Here is a 25,350-nt window from a genome sequence, read left to right on the forward strand (position 1 = left end):
AATCAGGAAGCACTTCTTCACACAATGGGCAATAGAAAGCTGGAAAATCCTGCCCCAAAAGGCTATGGTGCTGGATCAATTAAAACTTTCAAGACTGAGGTCAGTACAATTTTTGTTGAGTAAAGGCATAAAGAGATAGGGCTCAAAGGCAGGTAGCTGGGGTTGAAGTAGAGGTATTGAGGTGGGGGGGGGGGGGGGCGGAGGGGGAAGGAAAGAGAGGGGGTCATCTTGTCCAACTCAAAACATGGCCACCATGATAAGCCTGGCAAGTCAACAGGAGGCGTAACAGATTGGCACATCTAGCTGCAATACAGCAACATTTAAAAAAAGGTAATTCAGGTACTTTCAAGATAGCCTAAGTTTCACTCTATAAGAACATAAGAAATGGGAGCAGGAGTATGCCATTTGGCCCCTCGAGCCTGCTCCGCCATTTAATACGATCATGGACTCAGCTCCACTTCCCTGCCTGCTCCCCATAACCCCTCATCGGTTACTGATAGAGTATTCAAACAGGCTCATTTCGACAGGCTGTGAAAATTCACAGACAAGTCAGAGATGCTACATGCATTTCAGCCACATTGCATTAACTCATCAATCAACTTGACATTTTCGGACCTTGGGTAGCGAGCCAATAAAACGTTAAAAGACTTTCAATTGAGCCAATAAGTTCAAAGAAGGCGAGTTCTTTTCTGTAAATTGATCCAGGCATAAATACAGCCATTTTGACCATGTGTCTCAGTAAGAACAAAGACCTGGCTTGAAGCCAAGAAGTTTGTTGCTCTCTGCCAAGGTTAAAAAGTTAAAACTACCATCGGAGTTCGTATTTCATTGGAAATTAAGAGATCTAACAATTTTGGCGCTACGAACAGGATCGCTGAGGAAAGAAACTGAATTTTGGACATCAGACCTACATACTGAGGTAAGGACTCCTCTTTTTACAAAAAGTCCTCGGTCAAAAGTCTAAATTCGCCTCTCCTTCTACGCGATTCCGAAAGCCTCCGGTTTGCGAACCCTCCGGTTGGTAGTCGGCTCGAGGTCCCATAGATGTCTAAACTTCGGCGGTGTGTTAGTTAATTAATCACCGACCTATTGATCGGCTAGAAAGCCTACGACTCGAGACCCCAGTAAAGAACTCAGTAAAGAAATGGCGGAAGGAGATAAGAGCAAAGAATTGCCTACAACTGTTAAAGGTGGGCAGGCACCACCTAAAGTTTCGCTAGATTTAATTCTCCAACAGTTGAAAGAATACATAGAGCAACAATTCAAATTATCTAAAACCTGTATTAAGATCGAACAAAAGTACGGAACCTCCAAAGGACAATGGTCCTTGGACGAGATTAAAAGGGTCTGGGGAAAAACGACCCCTATGAAAAATAAAGAGCGAACTAGATGGTCCCTAGCGGTTATGGGCCAGATCCGAAACCGGAATGAAATTATAATGCGTTCCCAACATGATCGAGAACTGACCAGTACAAAGGATCAATTGCAAGCAGTTTGTGCACAACTGCGACAGAAAAAGCTTGAACTTGAAAAGCTGGAAGCGGAAGTTAAAGATCTTAAAGGTGAAATTAAAGAATGGAAAAAATCATTAGGTCAAGAGACAGTAATAGGAAAAGGAAAATGTATTGATCAATTCCCAGGGTACCCATGTTTGGATAAATTAAAAGCGCAAACCCAAAGACACGACCGAGGAATAGATACGGTTTCTGAAGCCTCCGACAATACAGTGTCGGAGGATGATGAAGAATTAGGGGTGCGCTTTGCCCCGTTTAAAAAAAGACGAGTTGTAGTCAAATCAGAAGAGACTGCGGATGAGGGCGGAACCAAAAAAACAAAGAGAAGGGTGTATGCAGAATACTTAGTTCATGATCCGGCAGACCCATAAAAAACTGATAAATGGTCCAAAGAATTGCCCAATCCAAAGAAAGGGGGAGTAAAAACGTGGGACCAATTGGACCGCTTAAGAAATATATCAACTTCATCCCTGGGACAGAGTGCAAATTTTGACCATAATGGTGCCAAAAACACAGGAAAGAAAATTGCACGACAAGGTTGATGAAGCTTTGGGGCAGAATGAGCAAGAATTAGACACAGGATGGGAGGCGATTAAACACTGGCTGCAAGCCTTCAGTCCAGCTAAGACAGACTGGGGAAAGATTGCAGCCTGCCAACAGAAAGGAACAGAGGAGGTCCTGGAGTATGACGAGCGGTTTAGATGCACGTGGCTAGAACATTCGGGTATGAATAATACGGATGAGGAAGTGGATGAACAAGTGTTTGGACCCCTGAAAGCAGTTTTCGTGGCAGGTCTAAAGCCAGAACTGTCCAAAATGCTGAAGGTAGTGTTACCGGACTGGGAAGGTAGAGGAACTACCTTTGCAGCATTGGTGGATCGATGTAACCAATTAGACTGGGATATGGGAGCTAAAGTCCGAGCTGTACAGGCTATGGGATGGAAATCCCAGGATTCCGATAAACATTCATTAGAAAAATTACCCGGAAAATGTCATTATTGTGGGAAAGAAGGTCACTGGGCCAAGACGTGCAGTGCAAAACAGAAAGGTCGTGGCTGGGGAAGAGGACGCAGCCAGGGATACAATTCAGCCAACAAGCCAGGCTTGTCACAAGATAACGACCTCATAGAAGCATTAAAGCGACTGACAATACAACAACAGAAGGAGTTACTTGGGATAGCAAAAAACGATTAGAGCCCACCCTGGCCCCCCTCCTCGCACTAATACAACAAAGGGGAGATGGGCTATATATAACTGTGAGGGTGGGCGATAAGGATGTGGACTGTCTTTTAGACACAGGGGTAGAATTAACATGCTTACCCCTACAATATGGAGACTTTTTGCCGTTGGATGGTAGGGCACACGTACAGCCTATGGAGTTGGGGGCCATAAAATGGAAATTAAAAGGACAACACTGGTACTTATAGGGCTGGGTCCACATGAACTAACCACGCCGGTCTGGATAGGCCCAGTAGATCAACCCCTTTTGGGAATGGACGTTCTAATCCAAATAGATTCATCGTTGCATTTCGAGGATGGTCAGGTGACATGGTCAATTAGAACTTTGAAGAAAGAAGAATTGAAGGAACACCCGATATGGGCTAAAGATAAGAACGATTGTGGCCTACTCCAGATGGAGCCTGCGTCATTTACCGGGGCCAAGCCTCCATGCACTAAACAGTATCCCATCAGTCCAACTGCCATCGCGGGAATCTTACCGGTTATTCAGCAATTGGAGAAACAAGGGGTGCTTATTAAAACGCATAGTTCTTCCAATAGCCCCGTGTGGCTGGTACAGAAATCTAATGAGACTTGACTGTCGATTATAGGAAAGCTAACCAGTGTATTGATCAAAAAGCTCCTTTGGTCGCAGATCCCTCCACCATTTTTAATGCCCTCAAACCGGAACATAAATATTTCTCGGTTATAGATAGCCAACGGATTTTGGTCGGTGCCTCTGGCACCGGAGGTTCGACAGTGGTTTGCTTTCACTGTCCAAGGACAACAGTATACTTGGACCCGGTTACCACAGGGTTTCCACAACAGCCCTACGGTATTCCACATGGCTTTACAAAGCCATTTGCGAGAATTACCTCCCCTGTCATCCACAGTCATCCAATATGTAGACGATATCCTGCTAGCTTCAAACACGGAAGAACACCATGAACAAGATTTACGAGCTTTGCTGGGCCACCTTTGGCTGAAAGGACATAAAGCCAGCATCGACAAAGCACAAATATCCCAAGAAGAGGTTGTATACCTGGGACAAAAGATTTCACAAGGAAAGAGAGAACTTACCCAGGATAGAACTGTAGCCATTCGGGCTGCTAAAAAACCCACCACTATTCAGGAACTAAGGTCTTTTTTGGGATTGTGTAACTTTAACAGAAATTGGATTGACTCCTTCACACAGCTTGCTCAGTCACTGAATGATATTTTAAAGGGGAAACATGCCTCTAAAGAAGCCATCACCCTCACTAAAGAACAGCAAGAGGCCTTCCTGAGTTTGAAAAAGGTTTTGTGTTCAGCACCGGCTCTGGGAATCCCCGACAGTGGTAAGCCATTTACCCTGTTTGTTCATGAGAAAGAAGGATATATGACAGCTATACTGACACAAGAACATGGGGATCGGCAAAGACTGATTGGCTATTATTCGGCAAAACTGGATGCGGTAGTCCTCGGATGGGGAAGTTGCCTAAGGGCCATGGAAGCTACATGTCGAGCGGTAATGATCACTGCGGGTCTAGTCCTCGACCAAAAGCTGATTGTCAAGTGTCCCCACACCGTACACGCTTTGCTGTCTATGAATAGAATGTCTCAGGTGACAGTAGCAAGATGGATCCGCTGGACAGCAGTTTTGGAAGCTCCTAAGCTCCATATCGTCCGGGCCAGCCCGGTTAATCCCGCAACTATGCTCCCGATGTCAGAATCGAGGGAGCAAGAGGGGGGAGAATGTGAAGAGCATGACTGCGTGGAGATTTTAAAAGAAACAGAAGAAGCAGCCTTAGCAGCAGAGGAGCCTCTGCACAACCCAGACCTCATCCTGTTTATAGATGGTTCCTCCTTTGTTGACAATGGTACCAGAAAAGCAGGATGGGCAGTTACAACCTTATATGAGGTAGTGGCAAAAGGATGTTTACCCTCAGGAACGTCAGCACAACAGGCCGAGTTATGGGCCCTGTCAGAAGCATGTCGAATAGCAGAAGGACAGACAGCTAATGTCTACACAGATTCGCGTTATGCTTTTGGAGTCGCTCACGACTTTGGTATGTTATGGCGGAAAAGAGGATTCCTCACTGCTGCTGGTACACCTATCCGAAATGGAAAAGAAGTCCGAGACTTACTGGAGGCCATACAATTACCTCAGGAAGTGTCCATCCTGAAGTGTAAGGCCCATACCAAGGAAAATACCACAGAAGCACAGGGAAATGCCCTAGCCGACCAGGCAGCTAAAGATGCCGCCTCACAGGGTGTTCCTCCAGAAGAACACAGATGTGCAGATTGAAAGCACTCAGGACTCTGACACGAGACCTTCAAACAATGCAAGGCGAGTGCTCCCGAGAGGAAAAATGGAAATGGATTGAGGCAGGAATTAAGCTATGCGAAGATGGTGTCTGGAGACAAAGAGTTACCGACAAGCCAGTCGCGCCACAAGCGCTTATGCCTTTTTTTTAGCCCAACAGATCCACTCGTGGGGACACTTGGCCTCACAACAGATGACGGCACGGTTTCAGAAAAGCTGGTGGGGTCGGGGATTTAAAAAACATGCCCAGCTGGTAACAGACCGCTGTGTGGTCTGCCAGAAAAATAATTCTGGACCCATCACGGTAATGCCCCAACTGAAACCCCCTGCCCCTGTCGGACCATTCCAGCACCTGCAGGTTGATTATATATCTCTTCCATCATGCCAAGGATACACTTACATTCTTGTCATGGTCGACAGATTCTCTAGATGGGTAGAAGCTGTCCCAACTAAAAGAGCCACAGCCAATCACACTGCAAAGGTCTTGTGTAAGGATTACATTCCCCGATGGGGAGTCCCAAGTAGCATTGACTCAGATCAGGGACTCTGAAACAACGGCTTGCCAAATATCACCAAGAAGGAACACCATGGCCCCAGGCACTACCAATAGTGCTATGTAGCATTAGGGCAACCCCGAACAGAACTACAGGTCTAAGCCCATTTGAAATTATAACAGGAAGACCCATGTCGCTGCCAGGAACTATCGATTTACGGAAAGCTGATGTTCACTTAATGAGTGACACTTTGTTATCATACTGTCAGAACTTAACCAATGCTATTAGTTCTGTTTCCCGACAGGTATCGGCAACTTGGGGTAATCCACCCGAAGGAGGACACGACATCATCCTGGGAGTCTGGGTGTATGTGAAAAAGTTGCATAAAAAACCTTTGGGTGCCAAGTGGGAGGGACCTTATCAAGTGTTATTGACCACCCAGGCAGCTGTTAAAGTCCAAGGAAAGAAAGCCTGGATCCACGCTTCACACGTTAAACGAGCACCCGTAGCTGAAGCTGAAATCTAATAAGGACAATTACTTTTTGCGAAAATGTATAAATTTACTGTAGTATTGATTGTAGGTATTATAGGCATAAGCCTGCTTCTTACTAGCCGACCCCCTGCACCAAAGGGAAATAGTAGAGTACCAAGGGAATTACATGTAAATTACCTTTTACTTTTATATTGTTTGTTTATGTTGATTAAATGTTGTTGCGACCAGGCGGCTGTAGCTGCTGTCCCGCAGGTGAGACACCTTGCAGGTCCCAGCAGACCGTCTGTACGTGGCACAGGGGTATGTTATGCTTAAGGAAAGGTGGTTTACTGGTTGAATTAAGATATTGATTTGGATTAAATTGGAATAAGGTTAATTAACCTCCTAAAACCAGACTTCCATTGTGGCCACGATGGAACTCGGGTTGGTTTAAATTTGTGTGGAAGCTATTAGTCCGGACATGTGGCGAAACACATCAACAAATTTTAGAAGGAAACTCTATTAACATGTGTGAAATTATTTTGTAGAATGTTTAACCAGTGATACCTGAAGTTTTATGATTCAGTTTGTGAAAGAATCAAAGGGGGGATTGATAGAGTATTCAAACAGGCTCATTTAGACAGGCTGTGAAAATTCAGACAAGTCAGAGATGCTACATGCATTTCAGCCACATTGCATTAACTCAATCAACTTGACATTTTCAGACCTTGGGTAGCGAGCCAATAAAACGTTAAAAGACTTTCAATTGAGCTAATAAGGTCAAAGGCGAGTTCTTTTCTGTAAATTGATCCAGGCATAAATACAGCCATTTTGACCATGTGTCTCAGTAAGAACAAAGACCTGGCTTGAAGCCAAGAAGTTTGTTGCTCTCTGCCAAGATTAAAAAGTTAAAACTACCATCGGAGTTCGTATTTCATTGGAAATTAAGAGATCTAACAGTTACTCTATACTACAGTACCATTTTAAGAGAGATGGAATGAACTAACTTCTAGAATTAAAAAAAATACAGCCAACACATAGCAAATGTAATTATTTATATAGGGCAGTCAGAAACATTACATAATTACTTAACTGTATCAAAAGGAGTACAATCAACCAATCTGCACACAAATACCAATCAAACCACCTGGTGAAACGACATCCAAACATAAAGCAGTTACTCAAAATCAATTAAGTGCACATCAGTCATAAGTGGGGGAAATTATTTGGTATTAGCACGGTGTTAGAGTGTAATGTAATGTGTTGTGCAAGTATCACAATTTTGTATAAATAGGCCAAAAAGCCATGGAAAGGCTGATTTAGTGTGGATCTGACCAATACCAAATCGCTGACTGCAATAATCATGCTGTTTCTCAGTTCATCAACAACAAATTATGCCATTTGTCCCCTTCTCTGGATTACTGTTTACATGCATTGTCTCCCCTGCCACCCTCAAGCACGGACTCTTGCCATGTTGTACTTTAATATGATTAGCTCTGTACAACTGCAATTTGCTGCAGCGGCATTGTTGCCCACCTTCCAAGTACCTCATTTAAATGTCTACTTTTTATGCATGGTGCTAGACAGTGAGCAGGAGCAGCATATTAGAGTGTAGAAGTTCAATTCAGTCCTCAAGTGACAGTCACTCTCAGGGTCACTGGATTGCAGTCCAAGAGTGAGTACCTTGGCCTACATCACACCCCAAAGCTTGGGGACATTCAAGTCAAATGTAGCACCACTGTAAGCCTGGCTGGATTCATCCCAGACTGGAGATTGAAACAGACATTGCTGATCTGTACATCCCTGTACTATATAGAGCTTCAGTGAGTTATTCCATGCTGAATGTTGGAGGCTATGTGGAACATGCTAATAGTTTAGAATTTTTATGTGCACTATTTATATACTCTCCAATATAGTGGAGAAAAAAAAATTAGAATGGGCAACTAAACCATAACTCACCAATCTGTCCATAGGCCATACTGATCAATCTCTCGTTCACCAGTTTGTCTGTCTTGGGGTTACGTGGCTGTCTCTTCATTATATCACTTTCAGCCTGTTCATAAGCAAGGGAGATGGCAGGGACCTGCAAGGGACAGCAATCATTGTTAAAGCAGAATAATAACCACCTCCCACTAGAATAGCAACACTAATTAGTTTACATGCAACTAGCTTCAACATTTCTGCTGTAGTGCATTTAATTGTCAGGGCAGTAGAACAGCAATATGCAGATGCCATGCAGTAGTTTGAGTAGAAGTAGAAGAACAACTTGTATTTTATAGCGCCATTAACATCGTAAAACATCCCAAGGCACTTCACAGGAGCACTAAAACAAAATTTGACATCAAGCCACATAAGGAGATATTAGGGCAGATGATCCAAGGCTTGATCAAAGAGGTAGGTTTTAAGGAGCATCTTAAGGGAGAAATGAGAGGTAGAGGGGTTTAGGGAGGGATTATCCAGAGCTTAGGGCCTTGGCAGCTGAAGGCACGACTGCCAATGGAGCGATTAAAATTGAGGATGCTCAAGAGGCCAGAATTGGAGGAGCGCAGATATATCAGCGCATTGTCAGACTGGAGATTACAGAGATAGGGAGGGGCGAGACCACGGAGGGATTTGAAAACAAGGATGAGAATTTTAAAATTGAGGCGTTGCTCAACCAGGAGCCAATGTAGGTCAGGGAGCACAGGGGTGATGGGTGAACGGGGCCCGGTGGGATTTTGGACACGGGCAGTAGAGTTTTGGATGACCTCAAGTTTAAGGAGGGTAGAATGTTGTAGGCTGGCCAGGAGTACATTGGAACAGTCAAGTCTAGAGGTAACAAAGGCTGCAGCAGATGAGGTGAAGCAGGAGCAATGTTATGTTTCAGAGGTGGAAACAGGCGGTCTTGGTGATGGTGGAAATATGTGGTTGGAGGCTCATCTCAGTCAAATATAACACCAAGGTTGCAACAATCTGGTTCAGCCTCAGATAGTTGCCAGGGAGAAGATGGAGTCGGTGGCAAGGGAACAAAGTCTTTTGTTGCTGGCCCCAATGACAACGGCCAACAAGGATTTTGCGATCTCTGTGGCGATAAGTTTGCCTTTCTCGACATATAAGTCTAGTAAATTAGCGGGGAATCCTGAGTGCAAACTGCTGGGATGTCAACAAGCTGTCTAAGCAGTCAATCATAATGCAGAATTCTCCAGAGACAGGGAGCCAGGAAGTAAAGTTGCGTTTATTCATCTTTTTTTTGAAAAGAATGTTACGGAGAGCATTACAAAGATTAGGGCTCTCAGGTGGGAAAAAGGTAAACCTGAAATAAAAATGGACAAACTTTAAAAAAAAACATAATTTTCATTATGGAGAAATTTAACACTCCACAAAATTAAAAGTAGCTTTCAGGGCCATAATATTTGTTTAGCAGTCAATATGCTGTTCAAGCCCCAGTTACACCTAATCCAACAAGATCCAACGTTTAATGGGGTATTTAACAGCGATATTACCACGGAAAATATTGCCAAGTTTGTCAGTTTCACTGATTACCGGCTCAGCCAATGTTGGAGCAGTGAATGACTGACTGCAACTTCAGGATTTCCAAGTTTAGATGCGCCTGCTACATCCTGAGGTTGAGGTCAGTTTCAAAGGAGTAATAGCAGCTAACACAAATTACGGGCCAATGGCTATGGTCTTTCCAATATTTAGTTGGAGAAAATTTCTGCTCATCCAGTATTGGATGTTGGACAAGCAGTCTGACAATTTAGAGACAGTGGAGTTGTCGAGAGAGGTGGTGGTGGTGAGGTTGAATTGGATGTCATCAATGTACATGTGGAAACTGGCACTATGTTTTTGGATGATGTTGACAAGGGGCATCGTGTGGATGAGAAATAGGAAGGAGCCTAGGAGGGACACCAGGTCACGAAGCAGGAAGAGAAGTCGTTGCAGGTGATTCTCTGGCTACGACTGGATAGATAAGAATGGAACCAGGTGAATGCTGTCCCACCTAACTGGATGATGGTGTAGAGGGGTTGAAGAATGATGGTGTGGGTAAAGTGATTGACACGATGGGAGTAGCAAGGCCATGCAAGACGGCAATGAACTCAAATATATGAGAGAGAGAGAGAGAGAGAGAGAGAGAGAGAGAGAGAGAGAGAGAGAGAGCGAGCGAGCGAGCGCGCATGATGAATTGAAATGGAGGTTGAAATCACTGATAAGTCGCTCGGTGCAGAGGCTGAGAGAGGAAACCAGTGAAGATGTCATGGTGAGAACATTTTTATGGTACTTGGATGGGTGGTAGAGAATACTGCGGAGAGGGGAAATAGTAAGTGGATAATTCTCCTATTACTGGCTTAAAGTAGTACAAGAACCAGACAGGAGGACATCCATTGGTGGTAGAAGGAAGGAGAAAGTAGCAACACAATCACAGTGCTTTAAATATCCACCTCAATGAAACAACTACAAAAAGAATGGACTGTAAACTCACCATGTCAGTACCCAGGTCAATGCAGAGGATGGTGACTGTTCCGAGTGGCAGTGGGACGTTGGCAATGATGAACACCAGAAAAGGTGTGATTTCAGGGATATTACTGGTTAAGGTGTAAGCAATGGATTTCTTCAGGTTATCAAAAATCAGGCGACCTGTGAAACGATCACATCATAATTTAGAGAAGCAATTAAAAAAAACACCTCATCTGTACAAACTGGGCTCTGGATTTTGCAAGGCATTCCAAAAATATTTGAAGAGAACAGGCAGTTACATGAAACACCACGGCAAGCTAGGCCACTGAATTCCAAATCTTAAGAAATGCGCAGACAATTATTCAGCTCAATGAACAAGACTAAGTGTTCCAAAAGTTTAAATATTAAAAAGCATGCCTAGACAGACTATTGCACTATCAAAACAAGATTCTTATTTCTGTTCTCTTTCAACTTTCTGGTGGCAAGTCATGCTGTGGTACATGCCCACAGCTGGCAGCAGCCCTTCAGTACCTCACCAAGAGGCCATTTTTCACGAGCTTGGATAGCTGACTATCAACAAGTTATTTGATCAAAGCATCACAGCTGAGTCAATATCATTCTCATTAAATCGGCACATATGCACTTTTAGCAGTTACTACACTCAGAGCAGGAGCAGCAACTCTACTGATTGACTTCTACCTCTCCTTACTGAAGCCTAGAACAGCACTAATACCCCACCACAACCCAAGTTTCAATCAGCTAACAGACAAGGAGTTGAATTTTGTGCTTTCTGTTAAGTATTTTCTACTTGAGTAGTACAACTAGAATGTATGTGTTAGCAGTGGACTAACAATAAAAACTACAATTGCTGCAAATTTGAAATAAAAATGGAAAGTGCTGGAATTAAATAGCTCTTTTCAAATGCTGATGGACCTGTTGTGCACTTCTAGCATTTTTCATTTTTATGTTAGAAGTGGAGAGATCCCAAACACCAAAACTGTGTCATCAATTTGAAATATTTCCCTCACCTTCTTCTACACCAGTGACAATAGAGGCAAAGTTATCATCTAGTAGGATCATGTCAGCAGCTTGCTTGGACACATCAGAGCCAGCAATACCCATAGCAACACCAATATCAGCCTTCTTCAGAGCAGGAGAGTCATTCACTCCATCACCGGTCACAGCTACAATGGCACCCTGCAGAAACATCAAAATATTATCAAATATTTAAAAAAATCTGCCACCTTCCTGGGTTGTTTTTTTTTACAGCTTTATACCCGTTATCCTAATAATCAGTTTCAATCTTTACAAACTCAATCTTTCAGAATTACTCCCATTTTAAGGGGAAAACTCCAACTTCAATCCTCCCCCTGATGATTTCAAACTTGCTGCTGAGGTCATCAACTCTATGAACTACACACTCCTAATAAGTGTACAAATTTACAGCCCACCACCATCCTTGAAGTACTTCTCTATAAAGAATACTGTAGCACAAGGTTTTGGCCAGGATTTCCTGCCCTCCCTCCAACTTTTTGACAGAACTGGAGTGAGTGGCAAACGTGCCCAGGACACCATCTACACCCCTCCACCCAATTTCCTGCATGCAGGGATCGACAGGACTTATAAGCATATGTTAATGAGGAAAAATCATTTAATGTATTTCTCAACATTTTCATTACAGCAAGACCAAACAAGAGCGGCACCAGTTCATCCATGGCATTTAGCACTGCTAGGTGGAGGAGGGATTTTTTTTAAATCTAGAAAGCCTGTGCAGTTGACCTCAGTTCTGGGGAGCCAAATTCAATTTTTTTTACATCCTAAGTTTTACCAGCAGCCTAGCTGTTGGTCAAGCTGCACTACAGCAAGGTTTGGGAGCATACTGGAACCATTCTCAGTCCCTCTTGGAGGCTTGGCTCTTCAGCAAAGGTTGGGGATCCCACCAAAGTGATGTAAATGACTCAGGATGGAAAATGCGTAATTTATGTGGAAGGCGTAAGTCCTGCAACACCCAAGATTTAGCCCAAGCACAAAATCTAGGATTTAGTATCTATGGTAAATTTAGAGTATGACTTTTACATCCGATAAAACTGCATTGTACAAATTAATGTTCAAAATACAAGGTCAATTACATTTGCCTTTAACCCCCCCCCCATCCGATAGTTAAGTGGGGTAGGTTGTAATATGATCAAATTCTGTGCAAGTCATTTGGTATGGGGAGGGAAAATGAACTGCATCGCATTCCCAAGTGTAACAGTTTCCTACCTGTCGTTGACAGCCCTCCACAATAATCAGTTTCTGTTGTGGAGAAGTTCGAGCAAAGACTATCTCTGTATGATGGTGTAAGATGTCATCCAATTGTTCTGAGGCCAAATCTTTGAGATCTGAGCCATGGACAACGCAAGCTTTGGCATCCCTGAGTCACAAAAAGTGCAACACGAGGCTTAGTAAGATAAGCAGTATTTTCAGAATCTTCTGATGAGCATCACTGATGTGAGAACCTAGGTTGTGATTATTGGGCTATCCAACCGTAGAAAGAGCTGCCGATGAGCTGGACTTTGTCCTCAGCCAACATCCATATATGCGCACTTCCCAGTCATTGGATAGCATTAGGAACAGAGCCAGAAGGTTGTGGGTTCAAGTCCCACTCCAGGGACTTGAGCACATCAATCTAGGCTGACACTCCAGTGCAGTATTGAGGAAGTGCTGCACTGTTGGAGGTGCTGTCTTTTGGATGAGACGTTAAACCGAGGCCCCGTCTGCTTGGCGAGGTGGGCGTAAAAGATCCCATGGCACTATTTCGAAGAGCAGCGGAGTTATCCTCCATGTCCTGGCCAATATTTATCCCTCAATCAACATAACAAAACTGATTATCTGGACATAATCACATTGCTGTTTGTGGGAGCTTGCTATGTGCAAATTGGCTGCTGCGTTTCCCACATTAAAACAGTGCTACACTCCAAAAGTACTTCATTGGCTGTAAAGTACTTTGAAATGTCCGGTGGTCGTGAAATGCACTATATATTTTTTCCCTTTCAAGCATCCTGGCTAATTACCCCCCACTCCTCCCCCGTACAATCTAGCTTTAGGGCAGAGTCTAATTTTAACTTCAGTGCTGCTACCCAGAGATCAGCTAACTCAGTGTAGGTCAGGGATTGAATCTGGTACCTTATGATCTCTTGTGCCCAGTTGCTTGTGCCTTTATTAATCAAGTCATTGGAGGAGTTACAGCGAGTTTCAAATGATAGAACACATGGAGCTCTCTCCTCCAGTGGCTCTCGGGAAAGAGAGAAACTTTACCCTATAGAGCAGAAGAACCCAGGTTCTATGCCCATCCAGTGCCGAGTTATCAATCTCAGCCAGGGGGATTACAATTAGCCTCAGCAACATTGAACTATTCTGATGGATTGCTTACCTGGGATTAACCTGATTAATGGGAATGTTCAGACGAGCAGCAATGTCTTCTATCGTCTCATTTCCTTCTGAGATGATACCCACACCCTTAGCAATGGCTTTAGCAGTGATTGGATGGTCACCAGTTACCATTATAACCTATAAAGTACAAATTCAAAACATGAATCAGGAAACAAAATAAAAAGAAAGCATTTATCTCAAAGGATCCTGCCTCCACATACCCTCTCCATAGAGATAACTGCAGCAGTCTACAGGCATCTCAAAAAGCTTCTGACAAGATGCCACACAATAGGCTACTTTATAAAGATAGAGCCCTGTGGGATTGGAGGACAGATCTTGGTCGATTAAGGAACTGATTGCATTCTTGCAGGCAGGTTATCAATGGTAGCGATTGTGAGTGGAGACCGGTTACCAATAGTGCCCTGCAGGGATTGATGTTTTAACAGTTATTCTTCACAATCTTGGGCCCAAGTTTCAGGTGGAGTTGCTCCTAGTTCTTTGGAGCAACTAGTTTAGTTTGGAGTATGTTAGAAATTGTAATTCTCGGATATTAGTTTGCTCCAGTTCTAGTGAGTTAGTTTATGTTGGCTTTAGGTAAGGTATTTATTTTTCCAAAAGGGGGTGTGTCCAGCCACTCAGGCCTGTTTTGCAAGTTACGGCAGTGAAAACTTACTACAAACTAACTTAGGATGGAGTAAGTATCCACTTTTGTAAGTTCTGAAATACCTTACCTAGAGTTAAGTTTAGTGCAGGCACAGCCTGAGATGGGGGGGCGGGAAGCATTAAACGCAAAGGACACATCAACAGCACAGCTGGGGGGGGGGGGGGGGGGGGCGTGTGGGGCTGAACGTGGAGGGGGCTTGTGTGTGTGTGGCTGAAGGCGCGGGTGTGTGTGTGTGTGTGTGTGTGTGTGTGTGTGTGTGGTTGAAGGCCGGGGGGGGTGGGGGGGGTGCGGCTGAACGCGGGGTAGGCGCGTGTGGGGCTGAATGCTGGGGGGGGGAGACTGGACTCCTCTGGCCCTGCGATGATTGAGTGCCCCCCAACCCATGCTCCTCCGTCCCTTGCCTCGCTCCTCCATCCCTTGCCATGTTTCTCCCCCACCGATCACCTCCCCAGGTTTCTCCCCCACCGATCACCTCCCCAGTGCCCCTTTCGACGCTCCGCCATCCCTCTCCGGTACCCACACCATTCTGAAACAGACTGGGGAAAAATGCCCTGCTGAGCCTTTGCGCAGGTTGCAATGCGCACGCGCAAGGAAGCCGGCTGTAAAAGACACGCCGGGGCTTAGTCCTGCCCCCCTGCAGACTGCGATAGGCTTGCTCTGCCCCAGGGAGACTACTCTGCCCCACGCCACGCTCCAGGAGGACCGGAGAATTACTCAAGAAGATTCCAGCGCACCTTCGAGCCCAGTCAGGTTACGAAAGTCTCGGAGGTGCGCCGTCTTTGCCAAAACCGGAAACTTGGGCCCATTTGTTAGTAATCTGGGTGACGGCTTTTGGAGAAATGGCCGCAAGTTCCCAATGTTACAAAGACTTTAGAACCTTGGGAGAAGAAATAATTAAGATTAGATCTAGCTGTGATGGTGAAAATGGGCACTTGTCTGATGAATGTCATTTAATATAGATAAATGTGGTGTAATGAATGTCAGTTGGGCTAATGTCAACCATGTATGTAACTTGTAGGGCTCAAAACTAAGGTCTACTGAGCAGGAAAGTGATCCAAGTGTTACAGCACTTAAATCTCAAAAGGTTCACGAACAGAAGTGTGAGGCTATAGCAGAAGCCAAGAGTATTTGGATGCATTGTCAGGACAATCCAACATAAAGCAAAAAGCGCCATATTGTCCTTTGTCTGGGACCTTGCTTAGGCTTTATATACAACATTGTGTCCAGTTTTTGTCCTTTCACATGATGGGTGATACACAAGAACATAGGGATTAAGAGCAGGAGTAGGGCATTCGGCCCCTCGAGCCTGCTCCGCCATTCAATATCATGGCTGATCTTCTACCTCAGCTCCTTTCCTGCACTGTCCCCATATCCCTTGATTCCCTTATAATCCAAAGATTCACCACCCTCTGAGTGAAGAGGTTTCTCCTCATCGCAGTCCTAAATGGCCGACCCCTTATTCTGAGACTGTGACTCCCTGGCTCTAGACTCCCCAGCAAGAGGAAACATCCTCCTGCATCTACCCTCTCAAGCCCTGTAAGAATTTTGTATGTTTCAATGAGATAATCTCTCAGTCTTCGAAACTCTAGAGAATATAGGCCTAGTCTGCTCAATCTCGCCTCATAGGACAATCCCCCCATCCCAGGAATCAGTCTGGTGAACCTTTGTTGCACCTATGTCAAATATATGCTTCCTTAGGTAAGGAGACCAAAACTGTACAGAATACTCCAGGTGCGGTCTCACCAGGGCCCTATATAATTGCAGTAAGACGTCTTTACTCTTATACTCAAATCCTTTGGTAGTAAAGGCCAACATACCATTTGCTTTCTGAATTGCTTGCTGGACCTGCATGTTAACTTTCAGTGATTTGTGTACAAGGATACCCAGGTGTCTCTGAACACCAACATTTCCCAATTTCTCACCATTTAAAAATATTTTGCTTTTCTATTTTTTCTACCAAAGTGGATAACTTCACATTTCTCCACATTATATTTGATTTGCCATGTTCTTGCCCATTCACTTAGCCTGTCTTTATCCCCTTGAAGCCTCTTTGCATCCTCCTCACAACTTAGATACTAGCTTTGCTTAGATATATTACATTTGGTCATTTCATCCAGATCATTGATAGATTGTGAATAGCTGGGGCCCCAAGCACCGATCCTTGCGGCACCCCACTAGTTACAGCCTGTCAACCAGAGAATGACCCGTTTATTCCTATTCTCTGTCCGTTAACCAATCCATGTTATATTACCCCCAATCCCATGAGCCCTAATTTTGTTTAATAACACTCGTGTGGCACCTTTTCGAATGCCTTCTGAAAATCCAAATACACCATATCCACTGGTTTCCCCCCCCTGATCTATTGTACTAGTTACAACCTCAAAACTAACAAATTTGTCAAACATGATTTCCCTTTCATAAATCCGTGTTGACTCTGCCCAATCTTATTATTATTTTCTAAGTGCCCTGTTACCACGTCCTTAATAATAGATTCTAGCATGTTCCCTACTAGTCAGGCTAACTAGTCTGCAGTTGCCCATTTTCTCTCTCCCCCCGCTTCTTAAATAGCGGGGTTACATTTCCTTCCTTCCAATCCGCGGGAACCGTTCTAGAATCTATGGAATTTTGGAGGATGGCAACCAATGCATCCATTATCTCTATAGCCACCTCTTTCAAAACCCGAGCATGTAGGCCATCAGGTCCAGGGGATTTAATTGGCTTTCGGTCCCATTAATTTCTCCAGTACTATTTTTTTTTAAACTAATTTTTTAATTTCTTTCAATTTTTCATTCTCGCTAGACCCTTGGTTCTCCACTATTTCCGGGAGATTTTTTGTGTCTTCTTCCGTGAAGACAGACACAAAGTATGTGTTTAATTTCTGTCATTTCCTTATGCCTCATAATTTCTCTTGTCTCAGCCTGTAAGGGACCCACATTTACTTAATATTTTCCTTTTTAAACTTGCCTATAGTAGCTTTTGCCATCTGTTTTTATGTCTCTCGCTGGTTTACTCTCATATTCTATTTTCCCTTTCTTGATCAATTTCTTGGTCCTCCTTTGCTGAATTCTAAAATCCTCCCTATCCTCGGGCTTACTGCTCTTTTTGGCAACATTATAAGCCTCTTCCTTTGATCCAATACTATCTGTAACTTCTCTTGTTAGCCACGGTTGGACCATTTTTCCTGTGGGGTTTTTAATGCCTTAAAGGAATGTTTGTTGTAAATTATGTATTAATTCTTTAAATGCTAGCCATCCCTGGTCTACTGTCATGCCTTTTAATGTAGTTTCCTAATCTACCGTAGTCCCTCATGCTTACATAGCTTGCTTTGTTTTGATTTAAGACCCTAGTTTCGGATTTAACTAAATCACTTTCAAACTCAATATAAAATTCTATCATGTTATGGTCACTCTTCCCTAAAGGTCCCTTTCCTGCAAAGTTATTAATTAACCATTTCTCATTGCACAATACTACATCTAAAATAGCCTGTTCCCTAGTTGGTTCCTCAACATACTGATCTAGAAAACCATCTTGTATACATTCCATGAATTCATCCTCTACACTATTACTGCATATTTGGTTTGCTCAGTCTATATGTAGATTAAATGCCCCATGATTACTGTATTACCCATGTTACATGCACCTCCAATTTCCTGATTTTTACTGTGCCGCAAATTACCACTTCTGTTTGGGGGGCCTATAAACAACTCCCACCAATGTTTTCTGCCCCTTGCTGTTTCTTAGCTCCACCCAAACTGATTCTGCGTCTTGATTTTTGGAGCCAAGTTCTTTTCTCGCTACTGTCTTTATCCCATTCCTTATCAGGGCTACCCCTCCTCCTTTTTCATTTTGCCTATCTCTTCTAAAAGTTAAGTATCCTGGAATATTTAGTTCCCAACCTTGGTCACTTTGCAACCACATCTCCGTAATGGCTATTAGATCAAACCTATTAATTTCTATCTGCGCTATTAATTCATCTATTTTGTTGCGAATTCACGCATTCAGATATAGCGTCTTTAGCTTTGACTTTTTTCTATTTTTCCCTGATGTCAGCTTAGTCTCTGATGCCCTATTACCTTTGTTACTCTCTCTGTCCCTTCCTGACCCACTCTGCTTATTTTTACCCAGAACTCTGCTCTAGAGGCTTCACATTTCTCTTGCTGCTTTTAAATTTACTCTTTCCTGAATCATCCCACCTCATTAGTTTAAAGCCCTGTCTACTGCCCTAGTTATTCAATTTACCAGGACACTGGTTCCAGCCCGGTTCAAGTGGAGCCCATCCCAACGGAACCGCTCCTTTCTCTCCAGTACTGGTACCAATGCCCCTGCCTCCCACACCACTCTTTCAGCCATGCATTTAACTTTCTAATCTGCTTGTCCCTATACCAACTGGCGTGTGGCTCAGGTAACAATCCACAGATTACCGCCTTTGAGGTCCTGCTTTTTAATTTGGACCCTAATCCCTCAAACTCTTTCAGCAAAATCTCAACCCTAGTTCTACCTACTTGGACCATGACAACTGGATCCTCCCCATCCCACTCCAAGTTCTTCGCCAGGCGAGAGATGTCTTTAACCCTGGCACAGGACAGGCAACACAACCTTCAGAACTCCCGGTCGCGGCTGAAGAAGATACAGGCCCTAGAAACGGTTCAGGAGGACTGCTAGATTCAAGCCCCTTAGTCAACATGGTCAGCTTAGAGAATTGGCTCTTTTTCTTCAGAAAAGTGTAATCGTTAGGGAAATATGATTGAGGTCTTTAAAATAATGAAAGGGATTGGAATATGTCCATGCATTATAACTATCTGAATAAGTAGGTTCGGGAGAAATAGGGGACAAGTTACATAAGCATAGAGTTAGGTTAGATGTCAAATATTTCTTTTTCCACAGGATCATTGACCTTTGGAATAAGTTAGCGGCTCGTTTAGCAAGTGTGGATTCAGTGTGAATGTTCAAAAGGGAGCAGATCTCCTCCAGCTTCTGGCTGTGGCTGATATCACAGCGTACAAAATATAGGTGAGGCACTGGTCGATGTGACTCATGGAACTCGTTTTGATCGCCTTCAGTGGTCTGAGATTAACTTCCCAGATGTTTTATTCTCTGAATTAGCTTGGAGTTTTAACAAAATCCCATTACATTTTGTAATGTGCGAAAACTGACCCCAATATCGGAGGTTCTTCATTTCTGTGCAATTATCACGTGGCTAGCCTCTAGCTGAGCAATATGTAAAGCAAAGTTGCAATGCTCATCTTAAATTAGTTTCCAATGCTTTGGTGCAACTCAAATGAGTCATTTTACCTTGATCCCAGCACTTCTGCACTTGCCAACAGCATCTGGCACAGCAGCACGGGGTGGATCGATCATAGCCATCAGCCCAACAAAGCACAGATCATTTGTGGGGAAATTGGGTTCATCTGCATCAAACGAATATCCTGCTCCAAACTTGTTGTCAGGCAGCGCGTAATGGCAGAATCCTACAAGAGAATAATGGGAGGTCAGCAGGGAAAACGGCACTTAATTTCTGCATAATCGATACAAGACAAACCAAACACCTTCAGATCAGCTTAATTTATCTTCTCTGAAGATCATCTTATTTAGAAGGCAAAGGTACCTGGAAAGCTAATGTAGTACAGTAAGTTGGCTGGCCTATGTTCTTCTCAGAGATGTGGATTGGAGTCCACTTCATACAGGACTGAAGTCTTCTTTGCCAGATATCAGATCCTATATACATTCAATTTAGGTAGTCTAGACATAGCCCCCAGCAAGTACATACAAAATCACAGTACATAACTACTCCCAATTTGGAATATTTCAACGCTTTGCGATGTCTTAATCTAAAAGTTCTTATTAAAAGTATTAAAATACACGTTTTAAAAACTGACCAATTTCCCCAAAATGCTGGCTGATTTTCCTCTCTGGCCTGATTGCCGAGGTCAAATGTGACAACTCCCATCCCATCTCAGATCAGATAATGCGACAAAGACTAGGAATTAAATCTGCAACTTTGTGCGGCTGTTATTCACTGCCTTAACCAACTGAGCAATTAGAGTAATCAGCTGTAAATTATTTCACTTTAAGAACATTTTAAAAAACGAAACATAATTTTCCTATGTTTAAGATTCAATGTCTGACTGTAGTGCGACATAGTGCTCAAATACTCTCCATATCTGTGCCACCTTCAGCACTCCCACCGCCCAACCCAACCCCACCTCTCAGACCCAAGTCTCATCCCTTACCTAGCACTCGCTCTCCCAAGCCACCCAGCTCCAAGTAAGCATTCTGGAATGCCTCCTTCATCTCCTCATTCAATGGCTCCTCCACACCATTCAGAAGGATAGTGGAGCAACGGTCTAGGATTCGTTCTGGTGCTCCCTTCATTACCAACAGATAGCGACTCTCACTGGACTTTTCATTCTCATGGATAGATAGCTGAGGGCAAAATTGTTGAAACTCAGAACAGTCAGAAAAGTTTCTGAAATGCATCTGCTAAGAATTGTTAAACAGAAAATCTCAATAACCAGTTCCTCAGATGAGAATTCAATTAACCTCACCAGACACAATTAAATTCTTACAGCACAAAGTTTTTGAAACTGAGAAACTGAACAAATAACCGACAAAATAGAACAAGTCTACTTGAAATAAAAATCTGTTAATTCTTAAACAGGAATGTGGTTCAGACACATTGCAATCCTGAAAAGGATTACTTACCTGAATAATGTTGAGAAGGAAAATTGCATTTTTAAAAAACAGAACGGTTTTGTTATTTTTACCCACAAGGCCATCTCAGTTATCTGTATAGATTTAAACACAACTGAATATCCCAGATTATAAAAAGGATCGCTTTACCCCAATCCAGACACTAAAATTAATTTGTACCGGATTGTTAACTTTGGCCAAGAGATCCTCGCCTCCACCACCAGATACTATTTGACGTTGTTGGAAGAAGTACCTGATCTTGAATCTTCAGTCTCCTCTCCTCAATAATTAGCAACGACTGCTACACAGTCCCACCCTCAAAAACCTTTATTTGATGCCCTCCACTTAGCATTCTACTTGTTTCCTGGGCCTCCCCAAAACTAGTGCTCAACTCTGTTGAATTTCCTCCGTACCTGATACTTATTGGTGGAGTTGAATGGAATTTCCACAATTTTCGGGTTGCGGTCCCTCATTTGCTGAACCGATCCACAACACAGTTCAATACACTTCAGGAGGGCAGATTCAGAGGCATCTCCAGCAACACTTCGCTACATGGAAACAGAAAGTACAATTATTGGTGGACGATTTATCCTGACAATAAATATCTGCACTCAAGGGGCAAAAGCAAAACCCTCAAGTGTTTTCTCTCAATATATCCTCATTACACAAACTGAAATGTGGTAGTACATCAAGATGGTTTCATGACATGGTCATGAATTTATGGGGTTTTCATATTTAAATATCCACCCCCACAAGCTATTACCTGACATATAGCACACAAACATGTGCAACATTACACCAACAGTAGACAAATGGGAATAATAAAATGCAGAGCCTAAAGCTGCTTTTAAATCAGCACCACTTAATTCTGATCCTGGCATTCATGCTGCTAAATCGGTCTCTCTTATCCCAGTGGCACATTCACTAACTATCTGAAAGTCTGCAAATGAGATAAGGGAGTGGTATTTAGCAGTTTAAAAAGGGAGCAGGTTACAGCTGTCACACTGCAGGAATCTGATTTAAAACAGTCTGTAAAATCCAAATCAAAAGATTTATTTTTGGAATCACTTTCTGGAGGCCATTTCTTATAAAATCTCCCAACACGCCCAATCTTATAAAATCTCCCATCACCACAATTTTACTGTTTAGAATAATTTAAAAGAAACAACCAACTTTGCAGATCCTCCTTGCAGTCAGCACCATTATGCTTCTGAGATACTTAACCAGAACCTGTGGATGGAACTTGCCAGTCCTCAAGTTTGAGCTGCACTGTGTTGTAACCATGGAATTTCTACCCTTGAGCACAGGTCTGAAACTATTGAAATTCATGTCACAAAATTAAACTCACCTTCAGGATGGGCAGATTATCTTGTCCTGCCTGGAAAACTGCCCGGTTACACAACGCAGCAACACGGGACAGCGCTGACCAAGTGGCAGAAGACTTATCAAAAGAAGTACCTATAAAAGCCAAGCATAGATAGTTGAGTTTCTATGATTCCACAATTCTTAAGTGTTTAAATTTTTACAATTTTACAGCAAGTAAGATTGGTGCCATTTTATCTTCTGCATCTTTTAATCTTTTATCTGTAGGGAGTGTGTTCAACTGTGAGTTTGTTAAGGGATAAGCCAGTATGAAGCAGTCTGTAGGCTAGTTAGCTGCACCTGCCTGTGCAGTTAGTTCACGGTTATATACAAGTAGCAGAGAATAGTCTGGTGAAAAAGGAAATACAGTTAACTCAGCGATCCCGAGTGCTGAAAGCTTGTAAGCTTCCCATGCATTAAATAATCCCTCCATGTCAACATCTCAGAATGCTTAAGGCAATAGCCTTAATCTGTGGACTTGCTTCCTTCCCTCTTTCGTACCCCATTACCAAGAATGATGTTAACTTTGCAATAAATTACAAGTGAAAATTTGGAAGCTGGCAAGAATTCACTTAGACAGTACTTGGCAAAAGACACACAGCCACCTAGGATTACTGGAAGTTATGATGATTTCTCACCAACTAAATATGTGCACCAACTTGTCCCATGGAGATTTAAACAAGGACAGCCACAACCTGAGAGATGAGAACAGGTCTCCTTGTCTAAAGAAATATAGCCAGTGAGGTTTGTGCTTTGAAAGATACTGCACTTTGCACCCCAAAATAAAAATCTATTCCCCTAACCTGACTGGTTTTCAGTAGTATCTGCTTCGTGGATCTGGTTGTCAAACCACATGTGAGCGACTGTCATTCGATTCTGTGTTAGTGTTCCAGTCTTGTCAGAACAGATAGTGGAGGTGGATCCTAGCGTCTCCACAGCTTCAAGATTCTTCACCAGGCAGTTTTTTTTTGCCATACGTTTTGCAGTCAGGGTTAGACACACCTGGAGAGGAGACAGAAGCAATCATTTGGGTAACTGCTTCAGACTGCCAGTGTCACAACATATCAATTAATGTGCCCACTAGTGAATTAATTTCACTTATTACCTCCCCCTTGGGATAACTGTCAAATCTTCCTTATCCTCCTTTTATTAAAAACCCCTAAGGAAGTCTCCAAAAATCTACAAGACTGCTTACTTCACTAGACAAGGGACTCTGTCTATCTTGTTTGCCTGGCCACTCTGATCATTTTCTCTCCATCTCTCTTAACAAAGCCCACTTGCGCTTTATGGTCAATGGAATGAAAACTGGCCAAGTTCTACAATGGGTGGGCAATCCACTCCACCAGATTACATAACATAAGAATTAGGAGCAGGAGTAGGCCATTTGGCCTCTGCTCCGATATTCAACAAGATCATGGCTGAACTTCTACTTCAACTCCACTTTCCTGCACAATCCCCATATTCCTTAATATTCAAAAAGCTATCTACCTCTGTCTTGAATATACTTAATGACTGAGCATCCACAGCCCTCTGGGGTAGAAAATTCCAAAAATTCACCACCCTCGGAGTGAAGAAATTTCTCATCTCAGTCCTAAGTGGCCGACCCCTTATTCAGAGACTGTGAACTCTAGTTCTAGACTCCCCAGCCAGGAAAAACATCCTCCCTGCATCTACCTGGTCAAGTCCTGTAAGAATTTTGTATGTTTCAATGAGATCACCTCTCATTCTTCTACGCTCCAGAGAATATAGGCCTAGTCTAGTCAATCTCTCCTCACAGAACAATCCCCCCTCCCCAGGAATCAGTCTGGTGAACCTTCATTGCACTCCCTCTATGGCAAGTATATCTTCCTCAGGTAATGAGACCAAAACTGCACACAATACTCCAGGTGTGGTCTCACCAGGGCTCTATATAATTGCAGTAAGACATCTTTACTCTTATAGTCAAAATCCTCTTGTAATAAAGGCCAATATACCATTTGCACTCTTAATTGCTTGCTGTACCTGCATGTTAACTTTCAGTGATGTGTGTACAGGGACATTCAGATCCTTCTGAACATTAACATTTCCCAATTTCTTACTGTTCAAAAAATAATCTGTTTTTCTATTTTTCCTACCAAAGTGCATACATTCACATTTCTCCACATTATGGGCCCAGGTTTCCACGCCAAAATGGCGCCTAAAAAAAACCTCCCAATTCTGGAGCGTTCTGCAGCTCCTTGTCTACCTGGCGCGGCGCCCAGGGGGGCGGAGCCTACACTCGCGGCGATTTTGTAAGTGGGAGGGGGCGGGTACTATTTAAATTAGTTTTTTCCTGCCGGCAACGCTGCGCGTGCGCGTTGGCGCATGCTCAGTGTGAAAAAAACATTGGCACTCGACCATTTTTGTAGTTCTTTGTAGCTGTTTAATTTTTGAACATTTTTAAAAATAAAAGCACATTACCATCAGCACATCAGAACTTGCAGCCTTCTCACTGTCTCCTCACTCACTCACCCGCCCGCCCCCGCCCCCCCCCCCCCACGGGAAGAACGGACGCCTCCTCCCCCCCCCCCGTGGGAAAGAACGGGCGCCCCCCCCCCCCCCCCCCCCCCGCGGGAAGAACGGGCGCCTCCTCCTCCCCGCGGGAAGAACGGGCGCCTCCTCCCCCCCCCCGCGGGAAAGAACGGGCGCCTCCTCCCCCCCCCGCGGGAAAGAACGGGCGCCGCCTCCTCCTCCCGCCCCCCGGGAAGAACGGGCGCCTCAGGCTGACTGCAGCATTCTCCCTGCCTGAAGCACTTTCACACAGGTAG

The 25,350-nt window shown here is 43.6% G+C and overlaps 1 protein-coding gene across 1 annotated transcript in view; it reads right to left on the minus strand.

Moving 5' to 3' along the window:
• Window positions 1-25,350, minus strand: part of LOC139276060 (sodium/potassium-transporting ATPase subunit alpha) — a 68,027-nt gene that overhangs the window by 9,615 nt on the left and 33,062 nt on the right. Inside the window, exons 9-18 of the mRNA XM_070893482.1 lie at window positions 23,368-23,566; window positions 22,551-22,660; window positions 21,616-21,750; window positions 20,743-20,935; window positions 19,805-19,980; window positions 13,850-13,986; window positions 12,700-12,850; window positions 11,466-11,634; window positions 10,463-10,617; window positions 7,963-8,086 (exon numbers count right to left, since the gene is read on the minus strand). Of these exons, the coding sequence (XP_070749583.1) occupies window positions 7,963-8,086; window positions 10,463-10,617; window positions 11,466-11,634; window positions 12,700-12,850; window positions 13,850-13,986; window positions 19,805-19,980; window positions 20,743-20,935; window positions 21,616-21,750; window positions 22,551-22,660; window positions 23,368-23,566 (1,549 nt within the window). The remainder of the gene's footprint in view (window positions 1-7,962; window positions 8,087-10,462; window positions 10,618-11,465; window positions 11,635-12,699; window positions 12,851-13,849; window positions 13,987-19,804; window positions 19,981-20,742; window positions 20,936-21,615; window positions 21,751-22,550; window positions 22,661-23,367; window positions 23,567-25,350) is intronic.

The sequence above is a fragment of the Pristiophorus japonicus genome, chromosome 11, assembly GCF_044704955.1.
Source record: "Pristiophorus japonicus isolate sPriJap1 chromosome 11, sPriJap1.hap1, whole genome shotgun sequence".
In the NCBI taxonomy this organism is placed as follows: Eukaryota; Metazoa; Chordata; class Chondrichthyes; family Pristiophoridae; genus Pristiophorus; species Pristiophorus japonicus.